This window comes from Musa acuminata, chromosome BXJ3-10 (assembly GCF_036884655.1).
Source record: "Musa acuminata AAA Group cultivar baxijiao chromosome BXJ3-10, Cavendish_Baxijiao_AAA, whole genome shotgun sequence".
Taxonomy (NCBI): Eukaryota; Viridiplantae; Streptophyta; class Magnoliopsida; order Zingiberales; family Musaceae; genus Musa; species Musa acuminata.
The window spans coordinates 32,498,120-32,510,731 of record NC_088358.1 but is presented as its reverse complement, the minus strand read 5'-3'; the positions used below and the strand labels follow the sequence as shown (position 1 = coordinate 32,510,731).

Here is a 12,612-nt window from a genome sequence, read left to right as displayed (position 1 = left end):
ATGGATTAGAGTTATCGTAAGATCCTGGGATCAGAATTTAGCATTTATCACTCGTCAAAATCATGTATTTTATTGAGAAAAGAAAAAGATAAGCAATCCCTTGGCCAAATCTATGGATATCCACCCATTCCCCACCTATCCCTTCGAATCCATAGTGTGTTTTCTCGCTGTGCATGCATCTTTCCCTACCTCTTCTTTTTTGGGCCTTCCTCCTTTCCCCCCTCCCCCCACCACCTTCTCGTCCCCTTTGTTCTCCTCCTCCTTTTGTTGGATAGTACTTTTGTTCTGTAGCGGTCCTCTTATGATAGCCTTCGGGATAGATTCCGGATGGTGAAGTCCCTTTTAAATAGAGGACGAGGCCAGGTGACCCGTTTCAACTCTGAGAGAGGGGGACAGATCACCGGTTTAGGTTGTGAGGGAGCGGACTGACATGGAGGGAGAGTGCAAGAGGAGAGGAGAAGGACAAGTGGAGATAGGGGTGATGATGGAGGCGGTGCACAAGGTGGAGGCGGCGCCACCGCAGAGCACGGTGGACAAGATGAAGTTGCGGCTCAAGGAGACCTTCTTCCCCGACGACCCATTCCGCCGGTTCAAAGGGCAACCACCGAGGCGGAAATGGGTGCTGGGAGCGCAGTACCTCTTCCCCATTCTGGACTGGGCGCCCAACTACAGTTTCTCCTTCTTCAAGTCCGACCTCGTGGCCGGGCTCACCATTGCCAGCTTAGCCATCCCGCAGGCAACATGCCCACTCCCTCCTATATCCTTCTCTCATCTTTCTTTTTCTGTGTTGGAAGATGATGTTAACTGATATCCTTCAGGGTATAAGCTACGCCAAGCTCGCTAATCTGCCTCCCATCATCGGGCTCTGTGAGTCTCTCGGACTGCATGAATACATGTGTTGTAGGTTTCGCATGCATGCTAAATGTGTACACCTCAAATATGACTACAGATTCGAGCTTCGTGCCGCCTCTCGTGTACTCGGTGTTGGGGAGCTCGAGGGATCTCGCAGTCGGTCCGGTGTCCATTGCATCGCTGATAATGGGGTCGATGCTGAGGCAAGCGGTGAACCCGAACACCGATCCCTTTCTCTTCCTTCAGCTGGCCTTCACCGCCACCTTCTTCGCGGGGATCTTCCAAGCGTCTCTAGGGATCCTGAGGTCAGAACTCTGTTTGATCTCCATCTCCATGATCGCTGCACGATTCATTCTATAATTATGGATATTCTTGTACTGGTAAGGTTGGGATTCATCATAGACTTCTTGTCAAAGGCTACACTGGTTGGGTTCATGGCCGGCGCTGCCATTATCGTTTCTCTCCAGCAACTCAAAAACCTACTGGGGATCGTCCATTTCACCAAAAAGATGGCTGTGATTCCGGTGTTGAGCTCTGTTTTCCACAACACCCACGAGGTTCTCTTCCTCCTCCTCTTCCTTGTTGTTTTACTCTTTACTTCATTCAATGAACAAGGTTAAATAGCAATTATGACTCAGAAGACGTTAAAAAGGCTTTTGTTCGTGCAGTGGTCATGGCAAACGATAGTCATGGGAATCAGCTTCCTGGCCTTCCTGCTGCTGGCGAGACACGTTGTATGTTTCCTCTTGTGCTTGTCCTGCTTGCTTTTGTCGACATGCACATGAAGAACATATAGACTACGGAGGAATGATTTAGTTGTCCGTACTGTCACTGCTACACACATTCACGGGTTTTGCCTCTTTGCTCTTCAATCATATGTATATGTTTATACGTCTACGTAAGAATAACATGGAGATATATATATATATATATATATATATATATATATATATATATATATATACACACACAAACATATAGTAGTAGGATAAACTCTACATCCGAAAAATATGAAGCCGACCTAAAATTCTTTGATGTAGATAATTTAACGTACATGTGGTGGTGGTCAGATCAAATCAAGAATCACATGCTGCAAAATTATAGTTCTTTTGGCTTTATATTATGATTCGGACACAAGAGAGCTTAATCAATCCAGGACAAGTATAATTTCACCCACTATCAAGATACGACATAATTGGAACAGTAGTCTGCAATCCATTTTATTTAGTTTTTCGTGATCATCTGTCATGTCGTGATATCCCAACTTGGAGTGTGCTGACATAAGGTTGTCAATGATTGACCAATATCAAGACAGTGGATACATACAAATTGATTTGGATCTGATCCACAACTTTTCATGCTTCGGTCCATCCCACTTTATATAGACCTCACGAGATTGTTATCTCTTATATATGGACTCTCCCTCAAAAAGTTGATAGTCCGATCCACCACGATTATAGAATCAATTAAGAGTAAATTGTATGTGTGGGTATATATGTCTATGATCGCTCAAGGATCCTTTATGTCGTAGAATCAAATTGAGTTAGAAAACTATGTGGATTCTCTCTTGAATCCATGTGAGTTCACTCTATTTTATGTTCATGTTAAGTTGTGATTCTCTATTTGTTGTCCCTCTTCTTCTGTTCCCAAGGATTTCATGTGATGCCTCATGACATGTGCACCTCGAGAACATATATATATATATATATATATATATATATTCTCAAATTTATATTCACCATAATAAGTCATTTAATTCCCAACCTTAATAACTGTTGCTACTTGGAATCACATAGGCAAGATTAGGTAAATTTTCTTATCTTTTTCTTATACATAAATAAAGTGTTATTTATGATTAGAGTGTTACTTACATATCCTTCGTTCTGTTGAACTCTGTTTATATTTGGAGGTAAATTTCAGCTTAAATTCCTTCCAATATGTGATTATGAGTTGGACATATTGTTTTTTTTTTTTTTGCAAATTAAAAATAAAAAAATCCAGCAACTCTGTTATTCACTGTCTCATCTTATGACAGAATCAAGTTCAAACAATTAATTGATAGTGGATAGAGTTAAGTTTGAGTTATTAGTTCCTTAATGATAACAATAGTGTTTATGATTCTTGTTGGATCAATCTCTGTAACTAGATGCATTATTAAGATGTTGACTCATTTTGTACATTAATAGCCCGAAAATTTGAATGCAGAGCATAAGAAGGCCAAAGCTGTTCTGGTTGTCAGTCGGAGCGCCATTGGCCTCTGTTATCATTTCCACCCTTGTTGTTTTCCTGCTCAAAGCTCAGAATCATGGAATCAGCATTGTTTGTGCCACCTTTCCTCTCTTTTAACTCTATTATCATGCTAATCTTATTTCTATTCTCGTATAATCTACATGTTGTATGTGCAGATTGGGAAACTGAAATGTGGGTTGAACCGCCCATCATGGGATAATTTACTTTTCGACAGTACCTACTTAGGCACTACCATGAAAACTGGAATTGTCACTGGGATCATCTCCCTTACTGTAAGCTCTCTCTTTCATCTACACAAAAGTTCACAGAGCCAATCAGTGTTATATTATTATATTTTCTTGACATCACCACCAAATGTTCCAGTAGTTGCGTTCAATGTCGAAAATGTTCCTCAGTGTTTAGATGAAAATTATTATGCCTTACACATTTCTAGTCAAGGAATTGCTTGCTAATCTCTTTTTCTTCTTCTTCTTCTTCTTCTTCTTCTTCTTCTTCTTCTTCTCTAGGAAGGAATTGCAAGTGGAAGAACGTTTGCTTCGCTCAGGGGCTACCAAGTTGATGGGAACAAGGAAATGATGGCCATAGGGCTGATGAACATCGTGGGTTCTTGCACCTCGTGCTATGTTACTACAGGTAATCTAAACACTTGCCATCTACCTCGCTGCCTCTTGAGAGATCCCAGTAGCACTTGCAAACGACTTACTCCCAACTCATGAACTCTTTTAGGAGCCTTCTCCCGTTCTGCCGTGAACCACAATGCCGGATGCAAGACTGCAATGTCCAACGTAGTGATGGCTTTGACGGTGATGGTGACGCTCCTCTTCCTCATGCCATTGTTCGCCTACACCCCCAACGTTGTGCTTGCTGCTATCATCATTGCTGCAGTCATTGGCCTCATTGATGTTCCCGCCGCTTACAACATCTGGAAGCTGGATACGGTTGACTTCCTTGTTTGCATGTCTTCCTTCCTTGGTGTCATCTTCATCTCAGTTCAGGAGGGCCTTGCGATCGCGGTAACGATCGATCATGCCTCAGTCTCCCATCTAACGTCGATGTTCTTCGCTAACATACATCTGTTTTCCTGTGAATATAGGTTGGTTTATCGATATTCAGAATCCTTCTCCAGACCACAAGACCTAAGATGATTGCTCTAGGGAACATTCCAGGGACAAACATATACAGAGACCTGCATCAGTACAAGGATGCTAAAAGAGTTCCTGGGTTCCTCGTACTTGCTGTTGAAGCCCCCATTAACTTCTCAAACACCACATATCTAAATGAAAGGTTTGCTGTACTAACTCCTAACGATCAATGCTAATCTGTTCAAGAACATAGTCTTCGCCTCATGAGATATCATTCCCTTTGCATTATTCGTAGGATAACAAGGTGGATAGAAAATGAAAACAGCATGGAAGAGAAAGAAACAAATCTTCGATTTCTAATACTGGATTTGTCAGGTACTATTCTAATCTTTTTCTCTACTTCTCGATCCCGAAAACATTTTTCTTTATCTTTAGATGAATTTATAGGGATTGTTTTGCCTTTAAAGTTCTGCCAACCATGCAGAAGTATATCAAATAAGATTGTCTTGTATATTAGTTTCATCCTCAAGTAGCGCATGCAACAAAATAGAAGATTTCTTCTGATAGCAAGGCATGCTTTGATCAAAGCAATCATTTCTACTTCTTAAGAGAATGCATACTTGTATACTGACCCTTGAAGATCAAATTTCAGCCGTGCCTACTGTAGACACAAGCGGAATCTCATTTCTAATTGATCTAAAGAAATCGACAGAGAAACATGGTCTTGAGGTAGTCACTTATCTCGTTCCCCTTGTAGAACATCAATACTTATGATCTCAAAAGTTCATAATGATCTGCTTACAGCTTACCCTTGTAAATCCTACGGGAGAAGTCATGGAGAAACTCCAGCGAGCAAACAAAATCCATGACTTCCTTGGCGTCAATTTCCTCCACTTGACAATCGCAGAGGCTGTGTTTTCACTCTCATCACAGAACAAGCTACAACAGCAGGAGGTCTCATCTACGTTATTCATCTGAAATGAGTACAGCTTAAACAGCTTAATAATGGACGAAACTGTAATGTTTGTGTAGTTCATCAATTAAGGATATCAGAGTAGATGTATATTATATGTTGCCATTTTGTTGCGACAATATGTTCCTTTTCAGTTTCTTTGTGTCATCTTAGGTTTATGGAAAGTACATTACAAGCTTTGTTTATGATAAAAAGCGAGTGCTTTGTATCACACACAATTCTCGAATTCACCCACTACTATCACACACAATTCTCAGATCATCATGCCATTCCAAAAATACCCCTACTGGGGCCCACAATCTATCGAAAGGGACCCCGCCCTTGGCAATGAGTGACATCTCACAGCTGTTGCCGACTTGCATTACTTATTTCTCTTCCATGGTTGGCCATGAAATGGTCGTGCGACGCTCGTGTCCAAGGAATGCTGGTTTGCACGACCCACACGGTGGGTTTCCTTATTGTTTCTCATATATATATATATATATATATATAGAAGCGGCAATTGTGTTAAAATTGCTATATATATATATATTTATGAACTTTTGAGGGGTGTCAGTACATGCATCAACTTATACTTTGACGACGATAAATAATCATCATAAATGCACATACATCATTGTCTTTTTCTTCCACCTTCCTCCCTCGCGCTTGCATTTGTTCCCCCTTCTTTTCCCTTTCAACAACTCTTCTCCCTCCGACGAAAACCCACAACAGACCACTCCATTCCTTCGCTGTCATCTCCTCAATCTCCAGTGGCCAACGCAACAGAGAGGATCGGGAACGCCGCCACGACCGCCGTCGGATGGCCCCCAAGCTTGAATCCTTTCATTACAACTTCGAGCAGCGGAGCAAGGAACGGCTCCTCTCCTCCACCATCCTCTACCACGAACCTTACCCCCGGCAGCGTGGCTGCTTCCACCGCCTCGCCGACGGGGCCGCAGCCACGTGGGCTTGCCTCTGCGGGCTGGCCGTCGAGGGCTGGGAGTTCGGTCGGTCGGACCCCCGTAAGGTCGTGTTCGCCGCCAAGATGGGCCTCGCCCTCACCATCATCTCCCTCCTCATCTTCCTGAGGGTGACCTTCCATGACCTCTCCAAGCACTCCGTCTGGGCCATCCTCACCGTCGTCGTCGTCTTCGAGTTCAGCATAGGTGGGTGCGGTGACCAATGATCGATCATACCTCTATGTCGTCCTCGTTTCTCTCTATAACTTTATTTCATGCATTAAGGTGCAGGAAGAATGTTCGAGTCGCTGTTTGAATGCCTATCTGTGCTTTGAAAAATGAATGCCCTTTTTTCATGTCTAATTTTAGCTTGTTTCATGGTTTGTCTGGATGTATGGGAGGAGATAGTGGAGGTTTCTTTACATTGATCAACATCTCAATTAGTCCTTTTTATTCTCAGTTTTCATTAGATTTGTTACGAGAGTCCTTAGTTTGTAAATGGATTTATATTGGCCATCTCATCATGTTAAACCGAGCCGATCTTACAGTTTTAACATTTTCTAGAGAAAATGTGGAAAATGATTTGCTGTTGCGGTTCTAACAGATTCAAAGTCATAGGTTCAATTTTGTTTCTTTCTGAGAATTCTGATGTGAGCACATGACTTGTCCATCAAAGAATGTTCTCCATGTTTTCTTCAACTTCTTAATCTGGTGCATGCTTAATTCAGTCTCAGTACCCAAGTCTGCATCATGCAGGTGCCACACTAAGCAAAGGGCTTAATCGGGGTTTAGGAACACTACTTTCTGGAGGCCTTGCTCTAGGGGTTGCAGAAATAGCAACCCTGACCGCAGATTGGGAGGAAGTACTTGTAATTATTAGTATCTTTGTTGTTGGTGAGATACTAAACAATTGTGACTTGCTTTCTTCCTCAAGTTATTTGAACTAGATGGTATTAATTTTTTGCTTCTTTCATTTTTAATGAACTGCAATGCCAGGATTTTTTGCAAGCTTTATAAAGCTCTACCCGACGATGCAGCCTTATGAATACGGCTTTCGAGTTTTCTTGCTCACATTTTGTTACATTGTGGTGTCCGGATATAGGACAAGGGCATTTATGGAGACTGCAGTCAGTCGGTTTATACTAATTGCGCTTGGTGCAGGCATTGGGTTGGGAGTAAATATTTGCATTTATCCAATCTGGGCAGGAGAGGATTTGCACAACCTAGTAACAAAGAACTTCACTGGTCTAGCCAAGTCTTTGGAAGGTATAAATTGAATCTATCGATATGCAAAATGGTGCTTGAACTTCCTATTAAAGCATTCAAAAATTTTAAATTACACTATGATTAACAATAAATATTCTTCAGTTGGAAGTTACATATCCGTACTCTCATATTGTTACAACCAGAACACTTGTCAGCTGATCTTATTGTCATAATCCTTGTAGGTTGTGTCAATGGATACCTTCAGTGCGTTGAATATGAAAGGGTTCCTTCAAAAATTCTAACATACCAAGCTTATGATGATCCTTTGTACAGTGGGTACAGGTCTGCTGTTCAATCAACAATTCAAGAAGATGCACTTGTATATTTCTTTTTGAACTGCAATTCTTTCATGAAATATGCCATTGCTAGAAATGGAAGATGTTAAGTATTTTATTTTCAATGTCTCTTCACAGTTAAGTTTCGCTATCTGGGAGCCACCACATGGTCCTTATAAAATGTGGAATTATCCCTGGAAGAACTATATCAGAGTTAGTGGTGCGCTCAGGCACTGTGCCTTCATGGTTATGGCTTTGCATGGGTGTATACTTTCAGAGATTCAGGTGGGATGCTTTTCTTATGTTACGTTTTCTAGCAGTGGTATTGCTTTACTATATCTTATCTTCTTGAAGATCCTGTTTCAGTTTATTGTGGCAATATTATTTGTTTCTATCAGTTGAATCTGGTAAAAGTGGGATTGCCACCAAGTTTTGCCTTTGTTGGCTCCTACAGTGCAGTCAGTCAGTAAATTTTAACCAAACTTGGACTGGGATAGCATTGAGATGATTTTGAAAATCATACTTGTATAGTGCCTAAGTCAAAAAGGACTATAAGTATGACAGGAGAAGAGGACAATAGTTTAGGGTATGATTTTTCTTTTTTTTTTCGTAATGCAAAACTAATTTTCTTCATTAGTTTTAGTTTCAGTATATATCTTAGTAAGCCTATATACTTCTATGCTGAGTCTATTTCATATTTAATAGATCTATTGTGGACAGAGTATAGGTCAGGTAAAGTTTAGCAAATAGAAGCTACGTTTGGAGAAATCTAGATATCTTTTTTGTTTGAACTTGGAGAATTATGAAATTACCATAAAGAGCAAATTTTCTCCAATAGACCTCCTAGCTATATAAACATGGGAGGATGTAACTCAAAGAGCTGATGTTTGAACTTTAGAAATTATGTAATAAAGTGTGATTAGATTAGTAGCTTGATCTTTAGTTGATAGTTTGTGTGGCCCTTTTTTTGTTTTCAATTGGAGGAAACCTTGATAGGAATATCAAGAAATAGAACGAAACAAGAGAATATTATGTGTAATGCCACAGTTTCTTAGGGTGAAAAAAAATCACATCATTTTCTAAATTCACATTTAAGGTTGGTATAATCACACTATCAGCTAATGCATCACTCACAAATCCCTTCTCTGACTTTTTGTCACTGCTAAGTTAACTGCTTCCAATCTTATTATACTGATCTAGCTTTATATATGATTTAAGAGTACTCACAAAAAGAATTTGGAACTTTGCCAACCCCTATAGAACATCGGAATTAATTCGAATGTATATAGTGCTGACTTTAAAACTCTCATAATTTAATATATAAGTTAAGTTTTGATTTAATTAGTATGCAACATATGCCCAAATAACACTGATTATAATACGTGAAAATGTCAAAAGAAAATAAACCTACATATTTGATTTTATAAAATAGGATTTTGACATTATTGTTGCTCCTGAATTAAATTATTTGTTTAAAACCCAGTAAATAAGAATGTTATTAGTGCTTTTCCTTACAATTATTTTTATTCTTTTATTCATACTTTTATATTGTTGTTTGCCATCCGTTAATAAGACACAATTTAGTTTTCTCGGTTTCCATGTCTATTACCTTTAATTGTTTGTTTTTACAGTTTAGATGGAACTCCTTTAGCTTGAATAGATGGCCTCTTCTTATCGTTCATTAATGAAATATGATACCATTTATAATTAAGGAGTAAAGCAAATCTCTCGATAAAACTTCTCATTGAAGAATTGTTCGTTATGCCATGCAGAAACTTTCATGTTGGATTGCTGGGTTTATATCCTCGATGCTGGTTAATTTAAAAAATGGGCCAACATTGTGATTATATTTTTGTAATCCTTTTGTTGTAGAATCTCTAATTTTGAAATCTCATTGTGCCAATTGAGGCAGGCCAAAGAAGACTATAAGAAACAGCTAAAAGGGATGTCATAATTGTTGATATTCCATCAGATACAGATGATGGAGAAAAGGATCCTTGTAGCTGTTTCCTATAGTTTCACTTCTCTTGATGTTTTTGATATGCAATAAGAAGTACTTGTGATATTTCTCTATTATCAGTCAACTAAAATTATCATGCTTTATAATTAAAGCTTAGTTTACCAATCCTCTTCAAAACCTTCAACTATCTACGCTTTACCACTCCATCTTGTCCCCCACTGCAACGCATCCTGCCGAAGTTCTCTGTGGTATTGTGTGTTAATATAACCTGACAATCATAATGTAAGACTATAATATCTTGATTATCTATATCGTTAATTGGATCTAGGAGTTCTGTTATTGTTCTGATTTTGAAGCGTATTAAGCTTAATCATGCACGTAAGGAGATAGTATAATTCTCCTTTTTCATTTTTACTGTTCTTGCCTCTAATGTGATAAAAATCACAGGCTCCACCAGAAAGCAGACAAATTTTTAGCAGTGAGTTGAAGAGAGTTGGCATCGAAGGTGCTAAAGTGTTGCGCGAGCTTGGGGATTTAATGAAGACGATGACAAAACTAAACAAGCCAAATTTTCTCTTTGAGGTCCATGAAGCCGCTGAAGTGTTGCAGCAGAAGATAGACCGGAAATCATACCTTCTGGTGAATTCAGAAAGCTGGGAAGGTGCAGAGTTTCCTGATGGAACGAAAGGAAATCTTAACAGAACTAACATCACAGAATATGAGAACAATTGCTACACGACAAGATCTTATGTCGAACCACCGTCAACAAGTAGCAATATTCACAGTTCAGTCACCAGCTTCACTGGTTCTCTGCCAAAGATGGACTCGTCGCTCCAAAGGCAGATGCAATGGCCTGCTAGGCAGTCATTTAATTCAGAAGTCATGCGTAATGGAGAAGAATCAAGAACTTATGAAAGTGCTAGTGCATTGTCATTGGCAACTTTTTCTTCACTTCTCATTGAATTTGTTGCAAGGCTTCAGAATTTGGTGGAGGCATTTCAAGAGCTAAGTGAAAAAGCCAATTTCGAGGAGCCTGTAGATGGGCCAATATTGGAGACTTCTGGGCTCTGGACCAGAATTAGGAAGTTGTTTTTGAAGAACAAGGAACTAGCTTAGAGGGTGAAGGTTTTTGCTGATTGAAGATTTCCATTGGAGTCTTTCTGAAGGAGAACCATCTAACTTTAGAAAGAACTTTTAAAAAAATTATTATAGGTAAAAAAACCAATAAAAATCTAGAAATTCTTTTATACTTAGATCTTTGTAACGACTTCGAGTGTAATCTTATATTAAATAATTCATTTACTAGAAGACATATTAATTTCATTATTTTTGAGAATTATTATCTTCATTGATTATATTAAGACTCTTAACTCTTATGGAGTCCGTTTATGATGTATTTTATATTTGAATAAAAAGAATTGTATCTTCTTAACCCTTTTATTTTTTTTATATATTTATTTTTCTTTCTATTTCATTCTCTCTCTCTACCATCCTACTTTGTTTTACATTAGTTTGCTATTAGAGCCTATAAAAAAACGTACCTTGTATCCTGTTGGGTTTCAATTAGCAATAAAAGCTTTGATTAATACTCAAGGATCCTTTACATCTCCAATGTTAACCCCTTGTGTGTGGAGTTGAATTTTGGGGCAACTATCTCTATGAAATTAGTGGATCATATAATTCTTAGTATCCATAAATTTTTAAAAAAAATTATTAATTTTTTTGCTGGAAAGAAAAATTGTATGTTTTATTGGATCATTGTTTCTCTCATTTTCTTTTTTTATTATATTGTAACAATTAGCAACCTCATTACTAAAAAGTAATTTATCGATAGTATTAGAATTGACTTGGTAAGATGAAAACCAAATTAATCCTAATAAATCTCTAAACCAACAACGTGAGGTCACCATGAGACAACTTTGGTATATGACCAAATAACTCAAAAGAACTTTTCAACATCTTAAAAATGACCCATGAATGAGATGATTGATGATTGATTAAGCGATATATTCATTCTTCATAATCCATAGCTTCAAATCAAGAAATTTTACCCACATCCTACGCGCCGAACAAATCCTAGGTTCATATAGGGCACTTGTTTACAATTATTATCTAATAATTCATTATGATCAAGCCTTCGACTTTAATGATAAATTTTTACAACTTATTAGAAATTTATAAACTTAAGTAATGGGCTAACGAGTTTGGTTTGCTGATAATTTACGAGAAATGTTGATAATTTATGGGAAATGTCTAAAACAATCAAAGTGGAAGTGCTGGATTTTGATAGTAGGTTTGACCATAATATGTTTGATGATTGATTAGATAATTTGGAAGACTACTTGAAGTAGTATGAAATGATTGATATTGAAAGATTTACAAAAATGAAACTGATAAAGTCCCTCTAACATCGTTGAGAGCCTCTTATCACTTAATGGAAAGTCATGAAAACTTTTTACATGTTAAAAAACTTAATTAGCAAAGAGTTTTATAGATAATTACATGGTTTAATAGGATTGTCGAAGGATATCTAAATCTTTGTTGTGCTTAACAGCCGCTGAAGATTTTTCGTTTTTCGTATCATGAAAGTTTCAAGTGTTGATGGCTTCTAAGTTTTGTTTCTTCTAATGATAAGAGAATCATTTACGAAGGTTTAATCTTCGCTGACAAGAAGATTAAATATCAGATCCCTCGAGGAGGTCGGGATCTCAGTGCAAGTCCAATCATTACAAAAGCAGTTTGTATTTTCTCTTCTTTTTTTTATCTTCCCTTTTTCAAATTTCTTGCTTCTTGCTTTTTCTATTTTGCTCCTCTCGTTCTTTAATCTTGTCTTTTTTTCTGTGTACTTTGCAAATTTCTTGCTTCTTGCTTGTTCTGCAGGCATGAGGCTTGTTCAAGTTTGAGAAGATGGAACTCCTATAGGAGGAGTTCCTTGTTCTATCTTCCCCACTCCCTCCATACTAGTTTTATCCCTCGCTTTCTTTTGTTCCAAAATAGAACAAATATTAATTAA

The 12,612-nt window shown here is 38.2% G+C and overlaps 2 protein-coding genes across 2 annotated transcripts; both read left to right on the top strand.

Moving 5' to 3' along the window:
- Window positions 1–348: 348 nt before the first annotated feature.
- LOC103969602 (probable sulfate transporter 3.3) lies at window positions 349–5,368 on the top strand. Its single transcript, XM_009383187.3, has 13 exons — window positions 349–736; window positions 819–867; window positions 950–1,157; window positions 1,238–1,409; window positions 1,521–1,586; window positions 3,058–3,171; window positions 3,258–3,374; window positions 3,609–3,735; window positions 3,829–4,115; window positions 4,196–4,386; window positions 4,480–4,559; window positions 4,837–4,913; window positions 4,989–5,368. The coding sequence occupies exons 1-13, from the start codon at window positions 431–433 to the stop codon at window positions 5,160–5,162; spliced, it is 1,968 nt and encodes a 655-aa protein (XP_009381462.2). The 5' UTR covers window positions 349–430; the 3' UTR covers window positions 5,163–5,368.
- A 429-nt stretch (window positions 5,369–5,797) lies between these two features.
- LOC135651343 (aluminum-activated malate transporter 9-like) lies at window positions 5,798–10,997 on the top strand. Its single transcript, XM_065171388.1, has 6 exons — window positions 5,798–6,305; window positions 6,855–6,992; window positions 7,095–7,364; window positions 7,547–7,683; window positions 7,778–7,924; window positions 10,047–10,997. The coding sequence occupies exons 1-6, from the start codon at window positions 5,960–5,962 to the stop codon at window positions 10,713–10,715; spliced, it is 1,707 nt and encodes a 568-aa protein (XP_065027460.1). The 5' UTR covers window positions 5,798–5,959; the 3' UTR covers window positions 10,716–10,997.
- The last annotated feature ends 1,615 nt before the right edge of the window (window positions 10,998–12,612 follow it).

Coding starts and splice junctions, on each gene's coding strand:
- LOC135651343 (XM_065171388.1), top strand. CDS start 5,960: ATGGCCCCCAAGCTTGAATCCTTTCATTACAACTTCGAGCAGCGGAGC. Junction 6,306..6,854: donor CGTCTTCGAGTTCAGCATAG/GTGGGTGCGGTG, acceptor TGCATCATGCAG/GTGCCACACTAAGCAAAGGG. Junction 7,365..7,546: donor TCTAGCCAAGTCTTTGGAAG/GTATAAATTGAA, acceptor TAATCCTTGTAG/GTTGTGTCAATGGATACCTT.
- LOC103969602 (XM_009383187.3), top strand. CDS start 431: ATGGAGGGAGAGTGCAAGAGGAGAGGAGAAGGACAAGTGGAGATAGGG. Junction 737..818: donor CCAGCTTAGCCATCCCGCAG/GCAACATGCCCA, acceptor GATATCCTTCAG/GGTATAAGCTACGCCAAGCT. Junction 1,158..1,237: donor GCGTCTCTAGGGATCCTGAG/GTCAGAACTCTG, acceptor TGTACTGGTAAG/GTTGGGATTCATCATAGACT.